This window comes from Chrysochloris asiatica, unplaced genomic scaffold, assembly GCF_000296735.1.
Source record: "Chrysochloris asiatica unplaced genomic scaffold, ChrAsi1.0 scaffold00023, whole genome shotgun sequence".
Classification (NCBI taxonomy): Eukaryota; Metazoa; Chordata; class Mammalia; order Afrosoricida; family Chrysochloridae; genus Chrysochloris; species Chrysochloris asiatica.
Window position 1 is genome coordinate 1560775 of NW_006408541.1, and position 26932 is coordinate 1587706.

Genomic DNA, 26932 nt, shown 5'->3' on the forward strand with positions numbered 1-26932 from the left:
CTTCAGAGAACACAATGCTGTTTCCTCAAATGCTACCTTCCCATCTGGCCAAACCAACAAGGAAACGAGCAGGGGCTTAAAGGCACCCCCCTCCCCTCCCCCACAGGAGTCAGGGCTGGGCAGGGCCGGTTACTACCACATTCTAGACTTCAAGTGACATTTCCAGAAACAACTTCAAAGCCAACTCTAGAAAGACACTTGGTGTGACTGGCCTAAATAAAATACAACACATTCAACGAGGGCAGCTCTTCCTTAAACCTTTTCAGCGAGGCAAAAATGATGGAAGTCATAAAAAATTGCATTAAAACCATACAGTTTGTTGTCTTAAAAAAGCCAAAGCCCGCTCCTTCAAGTGGACTCTGACTCACAGTGGTCCCACAGGGCAGAGCAGTGCCACACCACAGCATCTCCAAGGCTGTGAACCTTTACGGAAACAAGACTGCCACGTCCTTGGAGCAACTTGGTGGGTTTGAACCATCAATCTTAGGACCAACAGAAATAAGACCAACATCCGTTTTCAGTATTACCATCACTTTTTCCACATTACCCTATAGCCTCAGGAATGTATTTAAGCACCGTAGAGATAATACCAATTAGCCAGCACTGGAAATCCGATCCGCTCACACAGACAAGGGTTTCTTCAGTGAAAGCTCTCCCAGGCCTGAGAAACAGGCTTATTTTCTGGGCATTGCTCAGTGGCCATGAAGAGTCAATAAATCAAAGCACTTGATGGAATATTTTACTTTGAGATGGAGTGATGTTTGGTTAATAATTTGAGACCCACTAATCTTAAATGGGGTGACCCATTTAAAGTGGCCTCTGTGTAAATTCACAGTTCATTAAACGGAGTCTGGTTTGGGCAGGTCCTTGTGCAGTGACTGCATGGATAATGGACCACGCACAGACCACAGGACACATTGCCAGGTCTGCTGACTACGACGACACCGTCAAACTCCTGGTTTGTGGGAAGCTAGCTCAAATCGTCAACTGTCCAACATAGGTGTTGACCTTTGCAACCCTTTTGGGTTTACATACAAAATGCAGTGCACAAATCTTAACCAAGGACCACATCACTTAGAAAGACTTTAAACTTAGGAAGCTGCTTAAGTGACCCATCTAAGTGTGCTAATTAACATTGATGATGGCTTCGTATTTCTCACACTTTGTTACTCCGATCATTAACAGTGATGGAAAAGCTAAATTAAGTGAATGGGGAACAGATTATAAATTCTTAACGGACTTCTCACTTTCTTCTCAAGTGGAAAATCGATAAAGAAAAATGAAGAGGCATTTTTGCCTCTACTCATAAATTTCTGATACCAAATCTTTTAAAAACCAGACGGTTTAAAAATTTTTTTTTTCTTTTTCGAAAAGATTTTCACACTCTTCTCAGCCATGGCTGTTAAAAAAAATTAGATAGCAGATTCACATCTAACATTTAACAGCTTCTGCCTGGGACTGCAAACGTTCATCTCTTAAAAAAACAAACAAAAAAACACAACAAAACCCACGTCTACGTGTGTGTGTGTGTGCGCAATAGCCTGTCACAGAACCCCAACTCCCCCCCTGCAGCGGCACCCGGGGTCCTTACAATCTTGGCGTGGAAGGCAAGGCAGGCCTGTGGCCCTCATTCGTGTACAAGGGGACAGTATCCACAGACATACTCGCTGCCCAGACGTGGTCCCTGGGTCTCTGCCTCCACCGGCGGCCGGGGCGATGCTCGCACGCGACACTACCAGCACACGACTTAGCTGGACTTCACGCTGACGAGGATCACGATGAGGATGATGATGAGGACAAACAATATTAGGATCACAAGCATCTTCCGGTTCTTCTTCTGATACCGTTCTGCCTATAGGAAGTGGACAGGAAACAAGGGGCTCATTCTCCCCAAATCCAAAACCAGACATCTGCTTCAGGCTACATGTGTCCCCACCTCAGCTTGAGCTGAGAATCAATGTGGAGGTTAGGCCCCAGAATCCCAGAACCCCCTCCCTATCTGGGAAGTGCTCTAGCACTTGCTTGCTGTGTATCGGGAGGCCCCTGGCAGGGCTTGTGAGGGACCATCTAAGAGATGAGTACTGGCCTCCACCTGTCTGGAGGAAGATGTGAAGGGGAAACCAAAGGCTGAGAGCAGAAACCAGTCTACAGGACAGTCTATTGGACCCGAGGCTGCACTGACCCTGAGACCAGAAGAACCGACCCTTCTGACCAGGACCACAGTTAGATGGATCCTGATAGAATGGGAGAGTCATGTGGAACAGAACTTCAAATTTTTAAATATAAAACAAAACAACAACTGGTGAGCCTAGAGAACTCCCAGAGATGACTGGCCCGCGGATCCTCTTCAAACTTCAAACTTGAACAAACCTCTACGGTCACTTTAGAGCTAAATAGCAAGGAGTCTCCTATCCCCTGGAAGCACTGTGTTCCTTTTCAAACCAATCACCTACACGCAAACCAAGAGTCCACTATCACACTACAACAGAGATGAGAAGGTAAGGAGGCAGGGAAGCTAGATGTGAGATGAATGGAAATGGAGCAAACAGAAGTCATGACTGCTCACGCAAAGTGCAAAATGGTTGAGTGGGAACAGAGAACACAAGACCCAGATGGCCGGCCTCCCGTCGCTTCTCTGCACGGCAGCTTTGGTTCTCAACAGAGCCTTGCAGATCCACACACACTTTCACTAAGAAACTTCACTAGGTTGAAGTGGAGGTCCACAGCAGGTCCTGTTCTGCCTTCCCTGGTTGGCGTACAGCTGGTTGTCTTGGCCGAGCCTCTAGTCCTCGCTATACCATTGGGCTATCCCACAGAGAGCTGCTGCTGGCATCCAACACTCCCCTGCACTCCTTGAGTTTCTCTGTGACCCACGGGCCTACCAGGTCCACCAGGGAAGACGCTGGGAGGGCCAGATGTCCCAGGGAGGGCGAAGTCGACTGCACTGACTCTTCTAATCAGTAAGCAGAGCACTGGGGAGACCCACACTCAATAATGTAAGTTGGCGTTGCTCAGGATTTATAAAGTAGAACGTAAAACAAAACATTTCATTTCCCCTAGATTAGTTCCCTCCCGCAGAGAAGGCTCCCCTTTATCTGTGCTCAGTGACTCGATTTTATTAAGAAACTTCCAAACCAGTGCATAATTCAATAGTGTGTCACAACCAGGGTATTTGAGTCAGAGACAGAAGTGACGTTCCACTCCTGTAATATACAGACTTGCAGTCCAATGAATCTCCCGTTTCAGAAGCCCACTTCTCTTTCCCATCATGCCCTGGGACCAACATCTGCAGGGTCTGACTGTCAAGCCACCAATCGATGCTTCTTAGACAGGGCTTCCCTGCTGCAGGAAGCGACAGTGTGCTCATTACAGCGTTAGACAGGGAAGAGAAGGAATCTTACGCACTCCAAGGAAGGAAAGCATACACCCAAGTACACGCAAGATCCAGGCAGCTGTCTACACTTGTGTCTCCCCTAGCTGATGGGCAAGGCTTCCGAGGCGCTTTCTACTCACTGTTTACAAAGAAAAAATAAGTATCGTGAAACAGCTCCCTTCACTAGCCACCTTATTAACAAAGCCTAAGACAACTAAGACGCCCCCTTCTCTCTCCTCAAGGTGACGCACAGAGAAGCAGCGGTAATTAAAAAGGAAAATGAGATTTTTGTCTTCTCCAGAAAGTGTCTCCACCAGCAATTCATCAAATATCTGTCATAAGAGACGCCGAGTCAGCACAAGCAGCAGACAGATTTCCCACACATACTGTAGCAAATACCTGTTCAACTGACTTCCTCAAAAAACAAGGACTCAAAGGAAGATGTACTTTCTCAAAGGACGAAAACTCCAACCCCTTTAGGGTATACGGTCTCCACAAATCACGCTTAGAGCTCGCAGATCTAAGGGTGGGCATACCAGCAACTGTAAACTGCAACAAAACGGGCCACAACCCACACTGTGGGCTTTGAGTGAAAAGTGAAACGTAAACCGTGCCATCAGTTCCCCTCTGACTCACAGTGACCCCACAGGACAGAGCAGAGCAGAGCAGAACCACTCCTTAGGGTTTCTGACACTGTCATCTTTACCAGAACAGTTGGTGGGTTTGAATCACCGATCTTGTGGCTAGCAGCCCAAGATCCTACTCCACCACCAGGACTCCCTAAATAGGATGGTGGTTGTTGGGAAGTGCTGTCCAGTTGGTTCTGACTCGTAGGGACCCTGTAGAGGGTTTCCGAGGAGCAGCTGGTGGGTTTGAACCACCAACCTTACGGCTCACAGTCCGGTGCTGATCCAACAGTATTAAGGACAATACGTATATATATTTTATATATATATATATGTATGTATGTATATATACAAGAATGATTAAGACAGTGATGACAGAAGAGCCATCCGCTTATGCACTCTGGCTATTTGATAATAGTTCCAAACATTCCGAGCTGTTACCTTGTGAAGCTGCTTCAAGCCATCTTCGGTTTTGATACAGGACTGCTCAATGTTGTAGTCAATTCTGTCAAGGACCGTACCCTGAGCAACAAATGACAGGGACGGACGATCAACAAGCGCAGCTGGGAAAAGGTGCTTCCAAACTGCTATACGCTCAGTGCAGGCATTACGGTCCAGAGGTCTAGCTGTCCCCCTTCTCTGTGTGGCTAGGTACAAGCTGCAGGCTCTGGGCCCATCATCAGGCAACATGACGTGGTCAACGGCAGAGTGCTGTCTTCTCAGCAGTAAAACCGAGCTGGTGAGAAACCAACACTCAAAAATTGGAGGCTTCTTGTTTGGATTGTCACTAGGGGAAAAAAATCAAACCCAGGCCTGTGTAGGGTGTTTCTGAGGCTATGAACCCTATGGGAGCAGACTGCCTTGTCTGTCTCCCTTGGAGTGGCTGGTGGGTTTGAACTGTGGCCCTGGCAGTTAGCATCCCAGCACCAAAGCCACCAGAAGACAGGCCGTATTCAGCCCATAAAGGGGCTCTGAGTGGCCGGGGCTAGACCTGTGAGATCAGGCTGCAAGCTGACTATTGTGTTGTAAATGTGGACACAGGTCTCCCTGAGTCAGAGCAAAAATGCTAAGTTCCACTCACCAGCTAAAAATACAAAAGTAATTTGCCTGAGGGAGAACTGTGGCTTTTAAAAAAAAAAAAAAAAAAAAAAAACTGACCTCCTGGTTCAAGTAGGAAGAAAGAGATACTGGGTTATACAGAACAGAGCTCTTATTGGAAACATGTTGTTTCTGAGGAGATAGCAGCTCACTCGCTGGGAACCGCAGGAGTAATGAGTATAACCAGATCTCTCAGAGCCTCGACGTGCCATTCAGCAGTTGGTTTTGGGGAAGGGAGGGCGGGCCAGGATCCATGTCCCTGCTGGCAAGATAATAAAATGCTCTTTTTTTTTCTAATAGTGATCACACAATTTAATTTGACTTGAAAGCTAGTGGTTCCAGTCACCATTACACAGCAATCGGCCAAAATCAGAAGGGAGAGCGTATCAGTGTTCTGATGTCATGGCTGAGTGGGTAAGAGTCAACCCACCAGGTCTCCAAAGTCAGGTGGGTTCTGGCTAGGGAACACAAGAGTGCCCATTGGTGTTCTAGCTCTCGCCCTAATGACAGCAGCCTATGGATCTAACTGTACACACACACGCCCATTCCTGACGGAGTGCAGGGCAAAGTCTGGAGAGAGCAGATGCCCACATAAGCTGGCACACCTGCTCCACGATCATCGCCCCCAGGTTCCTGAAGATGTCGCTGAGGTCCGCGATGGACCGCACCATCTGGAGGATGTCCCTCTCACGCTCCTCCACCAGCAGCGTGTTCTGTTCCACCAGTATCAGCTGCTCGTCGGTCAGACCCTAGGTGTCAGAACACAAGGTGCAGGCTCGGAAGGGTGGCAGGTCAGCTGGTGCCCCAGCTCAGGAGGGCTATGCTGAACCATCTTAGATTCGATAAGGAAAGCAGATTTGGCCAACACCTCTGTTGAGCACATGAACAACATCTGTCATAAGCAAGCACTGCTTTCCCCTTGGCAGAACAGATCCGAGCTCTCCCAGCAGCAGGGGGCGGGGTATGGAGAGAAGCCCCACCTCTGCAGCTACACCAGGCCTGACACCAGCAAAACCACCAAGGGTGACCGTGTGCTTCTCTGCGCTCTGGAAGGTTCCAGAAGGCAGACAACTAGGTCTCCCTACAGCCTCTGGGCAGGAAGAGACACCATGACCCCACCTCTGCTCTCCAGACTGCTACACAGACCATGGGACGGACACATGGGTGAAACCGGGCTGGGGCACGTGCACACCGAGAGAAGCTGAGAGAAGCCCCGCTGGGCAGCCATCCATTCTGCGGCCCCTTCACATACCCGGTCATACAGAGTATGATCCTCTCCATCATCCACTAGTGGTACTGATGTAGCAAAAAAGTGCTGGGATCTTTCCTCTCGGCTCTTCATGCCTATCACAGATAGGAATTCACTTTACTTGCACATGTAACCATCCTGGCAGCTGTCCCATCATTAAAAGGGGGAGTGAATCTAGAGTAAAACTCAACAGTCAAAATGGAATGGCCTCAGCATCTTGGGGCGGAGAGAGAGGAGAGGAGCCTACAGACAACAGGCAAGCAGTGAGGTTAGGGAAGACGAAGCCAGCACTCTGAATGTTTACTGGACACTTGAGGCCACGACTGAAATGACACTCCCCAGCTTCTGAGCATCTCTAAGTGAAACAGTAATATGTACTCCAACTGCTCCTACAAAATACACTCTTTAAATCGGTACTTCTTGCTAGAAGCCTCTAATATCAATTTCAAATGGCCCCAGTCAAATTTTAGGAGGAATAAAATTAAAATACGAGTTTGCCAACTGTAAAGGCAGGCGAGCCAGGTAGTTCAGAGTATCGGGGCCAGAGAGGCAATGAGGTATATTATAAGGGCACTTGAACAAGGACGCAGCGGACACCAGATGCAGGTTACTTGGGGCGAAAAGCTGCTCCACAGTGTGGCCAGAGGGGAGCCTGTCAGATTCCCAGGAAATCTTGTTCTAATGACAAACAGGGGACTTTCATTCCAAAACTATTTCTACCCTTATAAGAGTAAACCCCAATATCTATAAAGTACCAGGTTTTTAAAATTCCCCTTAAAAAAAAAAAAATTATTTGAAAATTCTTCAAACTTGACCTAAAATACAATCTGCTGTCTGGTGGCCTCACCTGCTCAGCCCGCCTACCCACCCACGGTGTGCAACCGTCCCAGCTAACCACAGGAGGTGACACTCACGTCTGAGGTAGCCGGACTGTGCGTGCCGGAAGCTGGTGGACAGCCCCTGCAGGATCTGCGCCAGGGCAGTCACCACGTTGCGGAGGAGCCGCGCCTCCTGCTCCGAGCAGCTCCTATGCGCCCTGCTAGGCAGGGTCTGCACCGCCCTCTGGCACCTGTGGAAGAGCTGGGAGAACAGAGAGATCCTCTGCTTGCTCGGGGGACAGACTTGAATCAGTGGAGGCAGAGTACTCTGCCCGCTTCTCCCCCACTAGCCCTGAGGCAGGAACTAGGACTCATATCAGCCCATTCTACAGGTGAGAAACCTAGAGTCAGAGGGACCCCAGAAGCAGTAGGTCCTTGCATGATATTCAAAACCGCCCACTCCTGAGTCCTTTCCCACAGCACCACAATGCTCCTTCCTGAACCAGTGCCTCTGTCATCCACGTTGATGTACATTCACACTGGTCCTATTTTGGAACTGGTCTAATTTAACATTTTATACAAAAGGAGCCCAGTGGGGCAGTGGTTGGATGCCGAACCCGCTAGTCACTCCGCCAGAGGAAGATGTACCAGTCTGCTTCCATAAGACTTCAGCCCTGTAAACCCCACAGTTACGGGGTGCTCCTACTGTCCTACAGAGTCACTATGGGTCACAGCTGACCTGCTGGCAGTGGTTTTAAGTTTTTGGATGATACTCATTGTTAAATGCTGTTCACTCGGTTCCAACTGACAGTGACCCCGAGAAGCAGCTGGTGGGTTTGAACCACAAACCTTGCGGTTCAAGCCGACCTTGTGGTCCAGTGCATTATCCTGCAGGACCCTGCAGGGTACTAACAGAATGACTCTTTCTAGGGCAGCAGCTCCCAATATTGTCAATAATAAGGACCAAATTTTAGCCTAAAACAATGTTTCAAGGACTCAAATAAGAGAAGCTATATATTCTAAGCCGAGTACCGGATGGAGCAATGCACTGACAGTTGTATTTGATCAGTCCACTGCGGAGGACACCAGACCTCCCTGAGGTCACTCTGAGACTCAAGCTGTATGCCTCTGTGACCTCACACTGTACTGTGTCAGCCGGCCTCACCTGCGTGATCTCTTGCGTGGTGATCTCAATGGCGTGCTCCTCCTCACGGCTGTCGTCCAGGGTGGGTCTGTTTAAATATTTGTCGTGAAGGCTGGCTAATTCTTTCATCTTTTGTTTGATCCGGCCGACGTCATACTGGATCTAAACACATGAAGTCACCAGGGCCCCACTGAAGTCTGGCAGGTCCCCATCTACTCAGAGATGAGGAACTACACTCAGGAGACCCTACGGCTGGCTCTCGTGGAAGCCACGTTTAACTCGAGGAACCAAATGGTAAAACTGAGGTTGGACTCGTTCACACACACATACACACACACCTTTTCCTTGTGGTATGTGAGCTGAATCAACCCAAAGCTCACGGTTTTCTAGAGAAGGGCGTTCAGGTTCACCCGGATGACATTTTATTCCAGATTAGCTTAAAATGTTTTTGTGTTCCCATGATTTAAAACATGGTAGCGCAGTACTTACAAGTCAGGCTGCTAACCTCATGGTCAGCAGTTCGAAACTACTGTAATTCCGCAGGAGAAAGATAAGGCTTTCTGTTCCCGTAAAGATTTACAGCCTTGGAAACCCTATGCAGGGTCGCAATGAGTCAAAATTGACTCCACCGCACACAACCACCACCATCACAAGATAACATGAAACTAACATCCAACTTACTTCGTCCACTCCATCCACCCATTTTGGGGGTAACCGCTTTGTCACACCAATGGCTGCTTCTGGGTCTAAACTCAGGCCTGACACCAGAGCCATGCGGTCATCAGCAAGCTGTGGGGAAAAGCGACAGGATAAAACATGACTGGGACCCAGTGTGGATTGCACACTTAAATGGTGCTCCCTAAAGGGCCACAGAAACACACTTGCTTTTGATACTGCTAGCCTTGGAGTGTCTCCCTATCTTTTCATGCACCAGCTCTTAACTTCCTTGGACATGCTTGTGAGCATGAATCTGACTTACTTTGGCTGTAGAAACGTAATGAAAAACTCAACACCGAGATCCTTAGGAGAGAGACCTTGTAGAGCTCGCTTGTACTTGAGAGAAGAACATGAGGTGCACAGAAATGTGGCCTAGGCTGCCAGTGTGACTAACACAAAAAGTCTCCAAAGGACTATGGTTTCCTTCAACACGCTGAGCTGCTCTGGGAACCAGGGCCGCTCCACGTATCTGAGGCACAAGATCATTAACGGTGTGTTTAAAGGTGTGCAGGAACGGCTTATAACGGAGTGTAAATCATCCAGCGTTTGGCAAAAGCAATCCTTAAAATCTCAATGCAATCTTACACCGTCATTGCTTTTCTCAGTAAAATGTCCACAGGCCACATTTCCACTTATTCTGAAATGACATCAATAGTTCTTGTTTATTTTAACTGTATAACCTGCCGCCTTAGAAAGCTTTTCCAAAGTGCGGGCTGCACCTTGCTAAGCAGCTTTCTGGCCCAGGGGCTGGGGATAGGTGGAAAGGGACCTGCAGAGCCCTCCAGAGCAAACAATTTGTAAATGCCAGTTTCAAAAGATCCAAATGATGACTGAAAAATAATGGGAAAGCATCTGTAAAAGCCCTTCCTAGTAACACTTTATAAATGTTCTCAGTCACATTGTAGGATCGGGTGGGGAGTGTGGGTGCCTTTCCTTCCCTCTTCCCTGCATTTATCTAAACTCATTTTTTCATTCATTTGGTGGGTACTTGTTTGCTTTTCTAACAATAAAGAAGCCAAGATGGAAATGAAAATTCAACGCCTGTTAACAAGCCCCAAATCCTTGTCTGAAAAGCAAACTGGGACCTGTACTGACCCCCATGCCTCCTTCAACTTCCAGCATTCTGGGGGCTGTCGTGACACCAAAGGACCAACCCTTCCCTCCCCCCACACACACACATTCGGAGCCAGCTTCCCAGGGCTCCATTTCAGCTCTGACACAGGGGCATGGAGAACTCCCCACCACTGCCACCTTTGTGGGGTGTCTAAGTTCCCTCCCAGGAACCTGACGGCTCCAATGACTAAAGGAGGAAATGAAAACCCAGGAAGGTAAGTGGCTTACCCAAGGTCACAGAGCTATTACGTGATAGATTAAACCTGGGACACTTCACCAGTTGCCAATCACGCTGACAGGACCATGAAATATAATTGCAATTTGCTAAGAAAACGACTGAGGACCACAGGCCAGAGGGTCAGAAAAACAACAGAGTGCAGTGCTCTGGCCTGTTCCCCACAAGGCAGCAGACGACACCCACCGGGGCCACAGTCCCCTCCCCTTAGCAGCCACCTCCTGACCAGATGGGTGTCAGCTCTTACTGGATGGGAGGGCCACATGGACGCACGTCTGCCTCCAGATGCCTGCGTTTACAGAGGTCACAGGATTCCCACCGGGCCAGCAGACATCCTTGCAGCATGTGTGCAGCCACTGTACTGTGACCGAGTAATACTACTGTACTGCTTAAAAACACACATGAAACGAACCCAGGAAGGGCACCCTCATGCTCCATGTTACCAGCGTTACTGTGATCCACCAGAGCATCTGAGACAAATGCACAGCCATAAACTACTCCAGAAAAGGCCGCAAAGTGGACACAACAGACGTGTTCCCCAAACCCCTGTGGAACTAAAAAGTAGGGAGGACACTTTTACAGGAACCTCGGGAGCTTGCTAATCAGGACAGTCTTCCACAAGACAGGGGCCCGCCCACCTGTCCGGCCTCAGCTTTTCCATAAATGACTGGCATGTACCTAGTAACAGAAGGGCTCTCTTAGGGGCTGAAATGTTCACAGGGAATGATCTGTTCCCTTTATGATCCATTCTGTAAGAAATGGCTTCTTAGGATGAAGGACCTCTGCCCTACTAGGAACTGTACCATTTCCTGTCCAGAAGGAATTGGAATATATATCATGCTATTGTTAAGTACTGTCGAGTTGGTTCTGACTCATAGCAACCCTGTACAGGGTTTCCAGAGAGCAGCTGGTGGGTTTGAACCACTGACCTTGCGCTTAGCAGTCTAGTGCTTATCCTACAGTACCACACCAGGACTCCAATATATATGATAAATGTGATTTTTTTTGGCTTTTTGTTTTTTCAAAAAGAACAATGTTTTGGGAAGGGAAAACATAATTGAAGAAAAAGCTGTCAACTGTTTGAAATGAATACAATTACGAACATAAAAATGTATTTTAAGTGCAATATTGTCACCTTCAAATGCAGAACCATACTTCCCATTTGAAAATATGTTTTCTGAACTTTTTTAAAGATCTAGAGTATCTGTTTTCGAGCTGCCACCCTATTAAACGCTGATGTAGATTCTAGCAACCCCATGTGACAAAGCATAAGTAACCCACAGGGTTTCCGAGGCCGCCAGGGCAGAGCACCAGGCCTTTCTCCTGCACAGCTGCTACTGGGTTAGAACCACCAACCTCAGCCACTGCACCACCAAGCTGCTTACCCTGTTCAGTACAGACCTTATAAATGCACCCATTTTGTATCCTGTTTACCTACTCTACCCTTCAAACGTTGGTTATTAAAGCATTTCAGTGTGTGTGTGTGTGTGTGTGTGTGTGTGTGAGAGAGAGAGAGAGAGAGAGAGAAAAATGCACACCACCCGCTCCCATCTCCCATTCCTGTTCTAGGACCAGCAACACTGGTTACGCTGTCACACTGTGTAGACACTCTACCATTCTGCTGTAGCGCCCACTTCCACACGGCCCACTCTGCGAGGCTTTAAAGCAGCTGCTCAGCCACCTGTCTTGTGGTGGTGGTTGTGAACCGTGGAGTCACTTCTGACTCACAGCGACCCTGTATGGGGTTTCTACGGCTGTCTTTATGGGAACAGAAAGCCTCATCTTTCTCCCATGCAATGCCTGGTAGATTTGAACTGCTGACCTTGCAGTTTGCAACACAACTCATAACTCACTACACTACCAGGGCTCCTTGTTAAGTGCCAATCAAGTGGGTTCCAACTCATAGCGACCCTGTGTAGAGTTTCCAAGGAGCAACTAGTGAGCTTGAACCTCCAACCTTGTGTTCAATCTGACTTTGTGGTCCAGCACATTAACCCGCAGCTACTCTCCTAGAGGTCTTTAAAAAAAAAAAAAAAGACGCAGACTCCGGGAGACAGTCTTTACTCTTTGGGGTGAATGAACTCTTACTTACTTTACAGGTGACTTCAGGAGATAGTTTCAATTCATTAAAGGGTTTCTTAAACGGACATATACTTTTAAAGTTAAAAATCTTTCCAATTTTTGTTATAACAAGAAACTTAGAAAAACTGCATGTAAACAATTACAAATATGATCATTGCTGTCTCCACTCTGTAGCTGAGTCCTGACCCCAGCCATCTACATTCCTTCAGAAAAATACAGAGCAGCGGGCTCACACCACTCCCCCACCAGTCCACTGAGGTAATGACCTGCTGCCCTGGGGCCACTTCAGACAAGAGAATGGACAGTGGGGACACACACAAACAAACAGACTTCTAAATCTTGCTGTTTTTATTCTCATAAACTTACTCTTAGCCAAGACTAATCTAGCATAACTGGGAAATCAGATACGTTCAAACAGAACCACCACGAAGTCCAGCTATAGCACACTGGGAATCAGAGACACACTGACAATGCTGGTTGTCTGTGGCCGTGAGCATTTAAAAGGTCCAGAACTCGGCCCAGGACAGTCTCACCTCCACCTGAAACAGCCTCCAGCACGCAGCACGCAGCCTGGGAAGCAGGGCGAAGCCTTTAACAGATGAGCAGAATGCCTGGGTTCTCGGAGGCCATGGCCACAGGAGAACCACGGCTCAGTGCTGCCTTTGGTTTTTAACCAGTGATCTCTTTTTGGTTGTGTTTTTAGGTTTTTATTATGAATTGAGTGATCATTTACACGAGAGAACATCAGTTTTACACTCATTTCATTGCAATGATTACAATGTCCGCTGTGCATCAGCATTCGATAGTATTTGCTTCTATTCCCTGTTTTTTCTTCTTTTTGTACACAAAAAACTTAGGAATATATAATAATTTAAACAACCAAAGGACACAATCTGTAAGTCTGCCTTCTGGCCACCAGCACCTGGCCACCAGCACACAGTCTCTCTCTTTCCATGAGTCTAGAGCCCTCAGCTGCTCCCTCTCTCCATGTCATCATCGCTGCCTCCATCTCTGGTGTGACTGCTTCTATGGATAGGGTCCCACATTTTACCTGTACTCTTCTTCCTTGATGGTCCTAGGGTCCTCTGTTCCTGGACTGTACAATTACTACTCCCCTCTTTTTGTTACAAAACTTCTACCTTTACAGTTGTGACAGTCACAATTAGTCATGATAACAATTACTCACTATTGAATCATAGAATCTTATCCCCATCTCCTTTCACCAGACCCATCTAGACAAGATGAATACTTTTCAGTAGGGATTTTGGATTTCCCCACATCCTCTGAAACTAAGCTCCCTCTTGAAAACTTGTAAGCTAATCACTTTGTGCCTTAATACCGCCCTTACCCCTCATTTTTTAGGTAGCCAAAGTCTAAGTTGCCTGTCCCTATCAATCCTGTATACAGAGAGGATAGGATAAATCCTTGATATGAAGATGCCTTCCCTCTCAGTTGGTATTTTGAGCTATTACAGCTGTAAGTATAGGTCAAGTTCATCAAATTCTAGCAATTTACACTTGTTTCCTTTATCAAAAAAAAAAAAAAAAATCTTCTTCCAGTCAAGTGCTGGTCATCAAGTCATCAAATCTAGGTCGAATGGGTACTGTCTACAAGTGTGGGCATTCTTGTGCCTCTCCCCGCACTTCTTATCAGCTGGACACTTCACTCTCAGCTCTAGCTCTCCGTGGCTAGGTCCTTATCTGTGGGCTCAGGAATCCCCAGGACCAGTGATCATTTTTTAAAGTTTCTGTTTTTCTGATTATAAAATAAAAACTGTCCAAAATAAATGCTTTTAAAGCATCAGCAAAAATAAAAATAGAAATAAAAGTTTGAGAATCACCTCACCTATACACAAGGGGGCTTCAAAAATTTTGTGGGAAAAAGGAATCGAAAGATAATGGAACTTTTCTATAACTTTTGAAGCTTTCTTTCCCTCCCCCCCCTCCGCCCCCCCCACTTACAAACAATGCTGCTAGGTGGGCAATTTCCCTTTTTTCTCAACTATTATGGGGGGCGGGGGAAAGTAGGGAACATTCATGGCCCATCTCTGTCAGCCCGGTGGGGCTGTGAGTTAAGCATTGGGCTGTGACTCACAGGTTGGCAGTTCAAACCCACCAGCCAATCCTCAGAAGAATGAGGAGGGAGTCAGCCCCTGTAGACTGTTTTGGTTCAAGAGGAGTCAGAATTCACCCGGTGGCAGTGGGTTCGCTCAGCCCTGCACAAGGCCTGCTGCCAACTCGATGACTCAATCATTTTCTTAATGCCAGCAACAAGCCGCCATAGAAACACTCAACCACAAAACTGGCAGTTCAAGCTCACCAGGCACTCCTCAGAAGCCCTACACAGGGTCATTATGGGTCAGAATCAACTCGACAGCACTTAACAGCAACAATGACAATCCCGTTTTACAGACTGGTGCTGAGCTTCAGCAGTTTGGAAACCTTGTCTAAGAGCCATGACTAGTGGAAGAGGCAGGACTAGAACTCCAGCCCAGGTCTGTGGTCCCCACGCTCCACCCAGCTTCCCCATGCCAATGTTCTGTAACCCGTGCAAAGCTTGACAATTACTCCTTGTCATATTTTGATAGTTCCTCTTTTGAAATTTAAATCCCAATAATTTGGGAGATTCCTTTGCTAGAGGAAAAGATCAAAGACAACAAACTAAGCAAGCCCAGCTTTGCATCCCAGGATGAGGGCATGAGTGGTGGGGAGGGGCTCCCTCCTCAAAACCAAAACACTCATCAAGTTGACTTGTCCTCCCGGCAACCCTATGGCACAGAAGAGAAGAGCTGCAAGGATTTCTGAGGCTGTAAATCTTTCCGGGAGCAGACTGCCAAGTCTTTCTTCCACAGGGCCATGCTTTTGCCTGGCAGCCCAGCGCCACACACCTTACTTAGCATTTTGGAGACAGAGGAACAGTAACACCATGGGACAAAGATCACAGGAAGGAAGCATAAGGGGCAACCCCGGGAGGTCCAGGTGACACTCAGAGAGGACACTTGGGCCTCGGGCTACCCCACCAGGGAGCTGGCTGTCACCCTTACCCTTCTTCAAGAGACACCGGCCGGGCCGCTAAGTGCAGCCCCCGGTGTTCAGTGGGACCGAGTTCATGCTGATCCTTAGCTGGGAGAAGCATCAACAATACACGGATGGAATGAGTGAGTGCACGTGGTAAACAAGAAATACATGTCATGCTCAATTCTGGAAGCTGTACTTCATGAAAAATAACACTGGTGCTGGACAAAGGACAAAGGGGGCACAGGAAATGCCCGAGGGTATGAGGTAGCCCCCTGGACCCAGAAGGCCCATATCAGGAGCTCACTGCTTCCAGGAGCACATTTCTAAGCACTCGTGAGGTATGTGAGCAGAACAGGATGCTGACCACCCAAGGACCCTCTAACTGCCCAGAAGCTCAAGGAAAAGAAAAAGGCTCTGCTGGTGTCCACACACATAGGGTGGGCAGCTCAGGAACTGATTGCTGGGGTGGAGCATGGCTTTCAGATGGCCAGGCCCATGGCCATCACAACTACCATAGAAGTATTAAAATACTTTTTCTGCAGAAATGGTACTGTTGTTTGCTATTTTCCCACAACCGTATACTTCCTTTTAGGGGGGCCCATGCTGCACAATCTGAGAAGCTGGATTATATGAAGAACGTGGCATCAGGATTGGAGGAAGACTTTAAACAACCTGCGATAACAGAGAAAGTACTTACTGATGAAGCTCAAAGACTTAAGTATGGATTGCACCTAATATAAAGAAAACCAAAATTCTCACACCTGAACCAATAAACACCATCATGATAAATGCAGAAAAGATCGAAAGTGTCAAAGACGTCATTTTGCTTGGATTCACAATCAACACGCACAGAAGCAGCAGTCAAGAAATCAAAACCTATACTGCATTAGGCTAGTTCTGCTACACAAGACCTCTCTACAGTGTTCAAAAGGAAAGATCTCAGTTTGAGGACTAAGATACACCTGACCTAAGCCATGGTATTTTCAGTAGCCTCATATGCATGTGAAAGTTGGACCATAGAAGACTTGATGCATCTGAGCCATGGTGTTGGAGAACATTAAAAATACCATGGACTGACAGACGAACAAACAGATCTGGACTGGAAGAACTTCAGCCAGAATGCTCCTTAGAAGCCAGGATGGCAAGACGTTGTCTTTTACACTTCAGACATCTTATCAGAAGGGACTAGGCCCTGGAGAAAGACATCATGCTGGGTCAAGTAGGGGGTCAACAACAACAAAAAAGAAAGTCCCCCCACCCCCAATGAGATGAACTGATAAGAGTGGCAGCAGCTATGGGCTCAAACGTTAACAATTGTGAGGATTGTGCAGGACCGGGCGGTGTTTCATTCTATTGTATACAGGGTCAGTATGAGTTGGAAGTGACTCAATAGCACGTATCAATAACATGTTCCACATTTTCAAAGTGTTCAGTAACTGATCATCATTCTACAAGTGTGAGCCCCAGGCCTTCCCACGTTTAGAGTCTGGTCAACAAACTCACCTATGCCCACTGTACCCCAGAGCTCCTCAACATGGTTGTGTGAGTGCAGAGGTAGGCAGCATGCTAGCACAGAGATTCCCAAATGGACACAGGACCCCATCCCCACCCAGGAATGGCCAAGGCGCCTGGCTCCAAGCGTCACCAGATCAGCGCTTTTTCAGCTTAGGGCTTGAATTTAAAAGCTATTTTTAAAATCATGACAGTTATGGTACACATGGTTTAAAAAATACATAGCCAGTCCCTTACATCAGGGCTCTGTTCCCACTGTTGGTATTTAGTGCCGCTTGAGTCAATCCACACTCACAACGAACCTGTATAGGGTTTGAACTGCTGAACTTGCAGTTAGCAGTCTAGTGCTTATATACTACAACACCACACCAGGATTGTAGTAGGTAAGTGCCGAGTCAGTTCCAATTCATCAAGACCCCATATAGGGTTTCTGAGGAATGGCTTTGAACCACTGACCTTGCAGTTAACAGTTCAATACTTACCCTACAGTGCCACACCAGGACTCCTCCAGGCCAATTACTCGGTTGTAATTCAGTTCCTTCCGAAGCCAAATACTTCCCCCCCTACCCCTCTGGTTTCATTATTATTTAAAATCAGTATCTTTAGAAATCATAATACTGAAGGTGTATGTATGAGTGAAGATCTGAGAATTACCACATCAACAAATAACTCTAAGATGTAAAATAAAACCAACAAGAAAAAACTAACCAGAGGTGAAATATTATGTGGTTCCATGTACAGGAATATGCTGTAAATTGGGGTTACCTGACATTCACCCTAAGAAAAGAGAGAGCAGTAAAGTTTCTCTCCCCCCCACCCCCACCCCCCAAGCTTTTCCTGGGAGTATTTACTGTTAAGTTTCCTGTGCTGTCTAAGCATATACAAGAAGCAATGTGCATTTTGAGTTTTTCAAAAGCGGCAGGCTCCGCAGGGCTTCTCTCTTACTGAGGAGTCCCAGGATGGGGTCACCAGCCCCCAACAAAGCCCATTTCTTTAGGTCGTGCCCAGCCTGCTGTCAGTATCAGCTACTGCCTAAGCTTCTGAGAGCTCATGGAGAGACTTTCATCTACAAGTTGGGAACCTTATTGGTCTAGAAGATACTGACCCTAGTCCAAGGTGCTCTGGTGGTGCAGTGGTTAAGCACTTGGCAGCTAACCCAAAAGTCTGTGGTTCAAACCCACCAGCAGCCCCGCGGGAGAAAGATGTGGCAGTGTGCTTCCAGATTACAGCCTTGGAAACCCTGTGTGGCCGTTCTACTCTGTGGCCGAGTTAGAACCGACTTGACACCAACGGGTTTGCATTGGTCCTAATCTGACTTTACTGCTCCTCTTCTGAATTCAAATAAACAAACAAAAACAAAACTGCACCCACCCACCATCAGGCTCTCTTAAAGAGCTCTACTCTATGGAAACATTCTTACCCTCCCTTTATCACTGAAACAGACATTAGAAACCCACCAACATGAACAACCTCTGTTTAATTCTTTTTGCACAAGCCCTTCATTAGAGCTACTAAATAACGTGCAGTGACTATGTACTCTTCCCACCACTTTCTGGGAGAGAGCTAATGAGTAATGAAAAGGCCAAAGCCCCTTGCCAGGAAGGGGCCAGCGCAAGACCGGTTCAGGCAGCCCATCCGAAGTAGCACTGACTGGAACCTGGCCGGTCCCCACAGGCTGAAACCAAAGACCCTTACAGCAGTCCCAGGGGCTCCATGCTTTTCTGCTCTCCTGCGCCCTGTCTCAGAAACCAGGTGGGTTGCAGGCCTAATCCTGATCACATCCAGCTCCTGACACGTTCAAGAACATGCTCAGCCTCCGGTGCTCCTAAAGTGGAGACACTTTTCCAGGAGCTGTCGATGGTGTGGGCCCGTCCTCAAAATCATCAGTGCACGTGGTGGGAAAATGCACTCAACCAGTATTAAACTGTTGAACATGACAATTAGCAGGGGTGTCAGCTCTATTAGCCTTTCCAATAGGATAGGGAGGGCGATGGGCTGGCCTGCAGGTCCTGTGTGGTGGTGGGTATTAAATGCTGTCACATAGGTTCCAATTCATAGCGACCCTGTATAGGGTTTCCAAGGACAGCTGGTGGGTTTAAACCACCGACCCTGTGGTTCACATTCCAGTGCTGATCCCACAGTGATACAATAAGGCCCGTGACACCATTGGATCTGGCCCTGCCAAGGCAACTGCAGTTCCAGCCAGGACATTGGGGGGAGTTAATTAAATGTTTGACCAAACAGAGCAGGCTAATTTTTAAATTGATATTTTGCATGGCCCGCGAATGATGTCATAAATCTTGGCAGAAAAAAAGTTCCCCACCCCTGAGACAGGGGCAAAGACTTCAGAAAAGCAGGTGTAATTTTATCAGCTAAAATGAGTTAATAGACAGAAATATTCAACACACCATACCTCATCCAGCTCCTGAAGACAGATGTTGTTCCATCAACCCCATCCAGTTAAGGGACAGCAGAAAGAAAAGGATGGGAACAGACAGACAGATACGGTATGGTCAGTTCAGAAAACTAGGAGAATTAAACTCTCTTAATTGACTAAAAAGTAAGCATTTAAAAAATTTCCCTCTTGATTTTTCATTTAAAAACAAACAACAACAAAACACACCACCACCACCACCACAAGTTGCATATATGTTTTTGTTTTTATTTCCTGTGGTTTTGACCTGGGAGACAGGAGACACCCAATACAGAGGAGAAGAATTCAGGTACAAGAAAGACACACAAAACCCACTTGCTTTAGTTTCATGAAAATATGTTCACCCACTTCATAAACATCAAATAGCACATTCAACACAAGAGTCTAAATTTCCTGTAGGAAGATAAAAGAGCACAGCTAAAATGTCATTTTCCCGTGTCAAATAAATGTCTACTTTACCACGTAAGTCAGCCCTATAAATGCAACACAATTTTAAAAATGAACAGTCCACAAAAACTGTCTTCAGGTAATAGTGGAATGGTTGCATATATAAGGCCGTATAATGAAATCCTGCAGACCCGGGTTTTATCAGTGGTAATACAAGAGCCCAGGAGCCTTGCTTCCCGGGAGAAGAGACACAGGTGTGGAAATGAAAGGAAACCTCATACCATTTTGCTGGGCATTTAGTAGTATTACTAGTCTAGGAAGCACACAGTGATTTGCAAAGCTATTATTAAAGCAAGCAAACAAACAAAAGGATTTGTTTGCTTTTTTTTAAAAAGGCAGGAGAGAGGAAAAAGTCCTGAAACTTGAGGATTCAGCTTCAATTTAAAACGAAACATTTTGTTTCGATCTAGGTGGAACTCTATCTTCTGCACAGACATGTCCTAGCCATAGATAATCTAAACAACCAGGTCTTTTATTTGACAGCATTGATCACTGAAAAGATTAGTGGCGAATTTCAAGATTCAACCCTGTTGAATTTTCCCCCTCTTTTATAATTGGCAGTAAATTTAGAAAACAAATACCATAACTTCCCTATTTAAAAATTAATGATGCAAATGAAACTGGTCTATCAGAGCCAAAATATAATTAAACAATGACAGCAATAAAAATGTAATCAAACATCATTCCTCCACATGCTAGAAGGCGGAAGATCCTGCTCAATCGTTCTACAATTTGCTCCTGGAGCAACAGAGTTCTATTACCCATCCACACAGAATAAGGCTAGGAGATAGGAAAAGGAAGATGGTGGTGAGTGGAAATCTGATCTAATCACCTTTTACTCTTAAAAAGAAAATGTTTTAGGTTTTACAGAGCTTGCTCTTTTCAGCAGGAGAGTACAAACTTCTTTTCTTAGGAAACAGATGCAAGGCAAGCCCCCTAGCTTCAGGAGCTCCATCTGTCGTCTTCCTCCCGGGCTGCGGGGGCTCCAGGGCATTGCATTTTTGAACAAAGTCAGACTGTGAGCCCAGGCTAAAACCTTGTTCCCCGGGAGCTTGGCACACATGCTGACCTTTCGGATGGGCAGCTAGTAAGAGATGAACTTAGAATCATGGGATTCTAGGGCTAGAAAAGAATCTTTTTTAAAAAACAAAGCACACAAAGAAGAAAAGTAAGGTTCAGAAAGTACCAACGTGTGGCTCAAAGTCAAGGAGCCTGACAGAGGCAGATGGGAACTGACCGAGGTGTAGGGCCCTGGGCGCATTCCACCCTCAAGCTCCCTACTACCACGAGAAAATCCAGGAATCACTTCTGATGGGCAGCTGCTGCTATCTCCACCATATCAGAAATGAAATTCAGTAGGTCATCTTTCCAAAGAATTCTCCATTTTGCTACTTAAAAGTAGAAGGCTTTCTACATGCCCTCTGCCATGAAACCACCAGAACATTTACTCAGGACCTGAATTAACATTTAGAACTACCACCAAGAAAGACCAAAATGCAGCCAAATGAAAACACGTTACTACACATCGTCACCTTCTAAATCTTATAATGTCTAAATCGACTGTTCTGACCTGCCAACGGCATGCAATCAAGCAAATATTGAAAACTCCAAGGAGCTTGTGGAATTTATGGCCTTAAGAACTTTCTACATAAAAACGGAGAAATTCAGTGGAACCCCATCTGTGTTTACTCAGGGAGTCTGGAAAAGTTGAGCAAAATGAGGTGGAAACACAGGTCTTATGCTATAGTGGTGTTTACTTTATTTCCGTCACTGCCAAAAACACAAGTCTGCTTCACTTTTATCCAACAGAGGACCCTTATTCTCTGGTAAAGCCTCACTGCTCAAATGGGATCTTTAGAAGCAGACAAGCAAACAGATCTAAGGAGAAATATACAATGATTTCATACTTGGACTCCAAAGACAGAGCACTGATTTTCCCAAAGACTACGCCAGGGCTAAAAATGCAGACCCTTCCACATGCACGTTCAAACTGTGCAAGGTGGTAACATGAGACCCAGAAACAAGCTGTCATATTGCAAAGGGGTAAGACGTTTTTTAAACACTAGATTCTGCCATTTTCTAGGACCTATAGTAGCAGTCCTGGAAATGCACTCATCACCCGCCGTACGGCCCCAGTGGGCTACCACAGGGCTGGGGGATCAGGTCCACCTGGCTCCAGTCCACACTCCTCGTGCTCCACATTCCTTAACTGCATCATGATTAAAAACAGCAGGCTCTGCATGGAAAGGGGCTGGCTCAGTCCCGTGCCAGGTACATAGTAGGCTCTCAATAAATCCTAGCTAATGTCATGGTCCAGACTGCACAACGGCCTCAGGTTGCTTAGAGCAATAGCTTATCCTTAAGTTCCCATTTTTTTTCCTCCTTAAGCAAACCATGCTTTATTAAAAATCATGTGCTAATTTCAAACTCATCTAAGACCAATTAACTCTAGCTTCCACTGATAGACCCTGCATGATTTTAAAGCAGCGTATATAGACCAGGCTGGTGACGCCAACAAAGTGGCTCCAACTCCTACTCTGAAATCCACCCCAGGAGATTCACAGGACGTCAGTCAGACCTCAACTCATGGCATCAGAACTGAACATCTGCTTTACGCTCCTGAGAGACTTTCCACCAGTCTTTGAATGATGGTTTAACTTGGTCAGTTCACATCAGCTTCCCAAAGCCAGGATGTATACAACGGTTTCAACCAGGTACTGCTTTCAACCTGCACTTGGCCAATACAATGTCAAAGACACTTGCACAGAAGTCGGGCTATGTGGAAGGAGTTTTGAGCAGGGCAGCTGACTAACAGCCACAACAGAGCCGGCTAGTAGAGGCCTCGGTCAGGAGAAGTTATGCACTGAAACAAAACTTGGGAAACCACTGTTGCACTGAGAGCTGCTAGAAACTAGCTAATCTGAATCTCTTGATTTTCAAATGAGGCAGAAAGAATCCCCTTCCAGAGGGATTCAAGAGCTACAGGTGGGACCTAACTCCTTCCTTCATCCCATGCTGCCCTGAGGCAAGAACCTGACGGGCTCAGAAAACAGGTGAGACCAGAGTGCCTCCAACAGGAGCACGATGAAGAACACTGCCAAGTAGAACAGCCTTCGGTTGCCGGCTGACTTTTAAAAGGGATGAACACCAGACATCATATCTCTGGGGAAGGGACTGGGGGCCATGGGCTCAGGAAAGACTTCAGGGACAGGAAGACCAAGGGGTCATCATGCGTGGGGGGGGGGGGGGGTTCCTGTGTCAAAGACCCTGGGAAACAGATGGAGAATTGGGGCCACAGAGGTAGCAGACAGACAGATTTGGGGTTCACACAAAGACTTTGGAATTTCCTATCTCTCTCACAGTAGCGTTGTAGGATAAGCACTAGACTGCTAACCACAATGTTTGCGGTTCAAACCCACCAGTCGCTGCTTGGAAATCTTATACAAAGTGGCTGAATTGAAACTGACTTGAGGGCACTTAACAACAACAACAACATCATCACAGATGGCAGTGAGACCACAGAGTGACACCGAACCTGGTGGTCTTCAATCCCTTCTGCTCTGCCGCTGTACCCAGGACTGGAACAACTGCCAAGGTGTTGCTACTCTTGCCTGTCTTAAGTGTGTGTGTGTGTGAGTGTGTGCAAGTGCACACACCAATCCACCCCCAGCCAACTTCCAGATTCTTCCTTAAAACAGGATGTGAAAAACGATACAGGTTTAAATGTTGTAAGCGTCACGGCTTTAGGTATGCTGAGTTTTAGGCAGTGTATGAAATATTAAACACACACAGTTTTTTCCTCAAATAAGGATGTCAAAATTCAGGTTCCAATTTTGTAGTTGTGATTTGCTTTAAGTTGTGCGTGAGAGAACAAAAACACACTCACAGGTCAATCAATTTCTATAGCTTTTCCTATTAACTAGGAACATCAAAAAAACCAGGTGATGGGTTTTCAATTGTTAAGCTTTCAGGTTTAGTTATTTCCCTTTTAATTATCTGAGTTTTAGAAATATATTTATAAATTGCTCTCTTTAATTATTCTGCTCGTTTTTAATATACACATTTCTTTCAAATTTTTGTTCACAATTTTTCAAACATACAAAAAATGAAAATGATGTCATTACTTTACACATATCCATCTTGAGCCTGAACTCAACAACTATTAATATTTTGTCTTAATTGCTTCTTCAGTTTTGAGAGGGGATTTAAGTATTTAAAACAAGTTATAGCTATGTGACATTTCATCCCTAAATATTTTAGTAGGCCTTCTTGAAAATTAACAACTGACTTAACTTACAATCAGTGTTATCAGCCATTGCTTACTATTTAATGCCCAGCCCACATTCACATTTGGCAAATAACGTTTTGTTTGATTTGACATATGATTTTCTGAAATTTCTAAGTTGGAAATGAGATTTAAATAATTTTTAAATGCAGTCAAAAATACTGCATCAGTTTTTCAAAACATGCCTGCAAATTGCCTGTCAGATGGGGCTTTTTCCCAAAAAATGTTTATTATAAAACTTTTCCAACTTCCAGAGGAGTTGGGAAAATGATACCCTTCTAGTCTGTTGAGAGCTATTCATACTTGAGTGTGTGTGTCTGGATGCATGTTCACACCCGCACGGCACACATGCAGAAGCTGTTTCTGTGCAGCCACTTGTAAGCAAACAGATGTAATTCACGCTGGAATACTGCAGCAGCTATATGGTTTTCTTGCCAGGTGTTTAATGTGCACAATTAAGATGTATAAATGTGTGTTTTCTTTTTAAATTCTAGCCTAGGTAAATTCTTTGTTTGATGGCAAAGTCTATTTTTTAGGTGGTCTGAACTGGTTACAAGGATATCTTAAAGGATCAGATTGCTTTTAATGATCTGAGAATGATTTTAAAGTCAGACTAGTAAAAATATGTAATATATAAAGAGTATGACTTTCATAGAAAATATGTCTTAATGTTCTGATTTAAACAGACATCTATTTTTAAATGGCTTGATTGGGAGCAACTGTTTGAAATAGCTAAATTTATTGGTACATATATACATATATAGCTTTTTCTAAACTGTCGAATTTAGCAATCCATTTTTACTTCTTGGACTGAGGGTACTTAAGTTGCCTAACTTAGTAAATAAACACTTGAAACAGTAGCTTAATTTGAGTTGCGCTATTAAAAAGCTGTCTGACTCAAGCACCCGGCTTTTCAACTGTCCGAGTTACTGATTTCAAAAAAGCAAACACAAGCAAGTTTCATGTTACCCAAAGATCTAGGGTGCGTTTGGGACCTTAGATGATTAAAAAGTGTAAAGCAAACCTTATCTTTTCAGTCACTCCTAGAAACACAATGCAAATTTCCTTGGAATTTTCCCATGTGGTATCCTAAGATTAAGCCTTTTAAGAAAACATGCAGTCCTGGCTTACTTAACAAATCTACAGTTCCATTGAGGAATTTTATTCCCTCAGTTTCCACCCTTATTTCCTGGCTTATTTCAAAACAGCCTTCTCAAGACAGCGCTTCGAAGGAGCCGATTTGGCGCTTGGCAGACACCTTCCCACTTTTTTCAGTAACACAACGTTTCTTTCCGATTCTAAACGTATGAAGCCTTCAAAACCTTAAGTAACCGAAAACCCAAACACTCGCTGTTTCCATTTTCTTTGCTTTTTAACCAGAGTTTACTTGATTTTATTCCTACAACTGGCCATGCGGCTTAAAACATCTTTTCTAAACCAGTTATACGGTCAAAGCCATTTTTCCACTTGTCACTTATAAAAAGGCTGTAGCGGCATTCTGTTCATAATTGAGATACACGACATAATTTTTCTGAAGCATTTCGATCAAAGCAAAAAGAAGAAAAAATATATATATACATATATATATTTCAGGCAATACAGTCTCTGAGAAAGAATAAGTGTGAGATTCTCTCGTCTAATTCTAGTACAGGATCTGGTCTCAGAATGAGTTTGTTCCTTCAACCCCAAAACTGCTTCTATTCAAACCTAGCCTGGCTCCCCCCTACAACTGGCCTCCCGACTTCAGGACTTCACTTTCAATGGACTATGTAGGAGAGCTAACAGCCATTGTCTTCCAGTTATCACCCAGACCCACCCTCAAACGCTACAGAGAAAATTGAGGCTGGAAAAGGAAAAGCAACTCTCCAAACCGAAAAAAAGAAAAAGAAAAAAGGATTCTTTCCACAAACTCCTAAAATGAGGGTACTACTGGGCTAATGGTTCAGGTTAATTAAATTTAAAAAAATGTACTATTGGGGAGGGGGGGTTAATTTTCACATACAGTCCTGGTTTAAAAATAAATGAAAAAGTTCGAAGGGAGAGGAAAGCTTAATTTCCTGTCTGGGAAATGGAAAACCTAAAGGCCTAGCACCTTACTGTTTCACAAACATGAGCCCCCAGGAAAAACAGTGAAGCAATTATTCATAGGGAGCAAGAGCGAGAACTACGAAGCGTTCAAAAGAACAAGGTTGGGGGCGACAAGAAAACCAACCCAAACAACTCCTTCCTGGGGTCGGGGAGAGTGGCTCCCCCACAAAGGGTAAGGACCCAGCGAGGCCCCAATGGGGGAGGGGGCTGAAAACAAAAAGCCGGGGCCTCGGAGCAGCCCCAGCCTTCCAAATCTCGGGGCTCAAACATATGTAAATTGGAGGCGGCCCGGCGCGCGGTGACGGCGGGGGTGGGGTGAGGGGAGGGCAGCGGAAGTGCGGAGCGCGCCAGGCCCAGGCGGAGCGCGACTTCGACTGCGGGGGTTTCCCCCATCTAGGCTTATAGACGCCCCCAGACCCGAGCTAAGACGCCTGGCATTTCCTTCGTAGTCTTCTTTTTCTTTCTTTCTTTTTTGTTTTAAAACAGAGAGACAGACAGAGACAGACAGACAGACAGCCGCAGTGCACACGGGGCGTGTGTCGGAGGGCGCCGGGAGACTCACCGCAGCAATGCTACGTGAATGCAGAGGGCTGGAGGTGGTGTGACTACTCACTTGCTCGGCTAACAGCTGCCGGTTTTGGATGGAATTATTCCGCAACAACAAGAAAGCGTCGGTTAAACGCCTGGTGGCCAT

At 45.9% G+C, this 26932-nt stretch overlaps 1 protein-coding gene across 1 annotated transcript; it reads right to left on the reverse strand.

Moving 5' to 3' along the window:
• Positions 1-1747: 1747 nt before the first annotated feature.
• On the reverse strand, positions 1748-26932 carry STX16 (syntaxin 16). Its single transcript, XM_006839306.1, has 9 exons — positions 26801-26932; positions 19398-19409; positions 8990-9097; positions 8330-8470; positions 7261-7426; positions 6350-6441; positions 5703-5846; positions 4441-4521; positions 1748-1852 (listed from the first exon to the last, which is right to left on the reverse strand). The coding sequence occupies exons 1-9, from the start codon at positions 26930-26932 to the stop codon at positions 1748-1750; spliced, it is 981 nt and encodes a 326-aa protein (XP_006839369.1).

Coding starts and splice junctions, on each gene's coding strand:
- STX16 (XM_006839306.1), bottom strand. CDS start 26,932: ATGGCCACCAGGCGTTTAACCGACGCTTTCTTGTTGTTGCGGAATAAT. Junction 6,442..7,260: donor ACAGTCCGGCTACCTCAGAC/GTGAGTGTCACC, acceptor TATCTGTGATAG/GCATGAAGAGCCGAGAGGAA. Junction 4,522..5,702: donor GGGCGATGATCGTGGAGCAG/GTGTGCCAGCTT, acceptor TTTGTTGCTCAG/GGTACGGTCCTTGACAGAAT.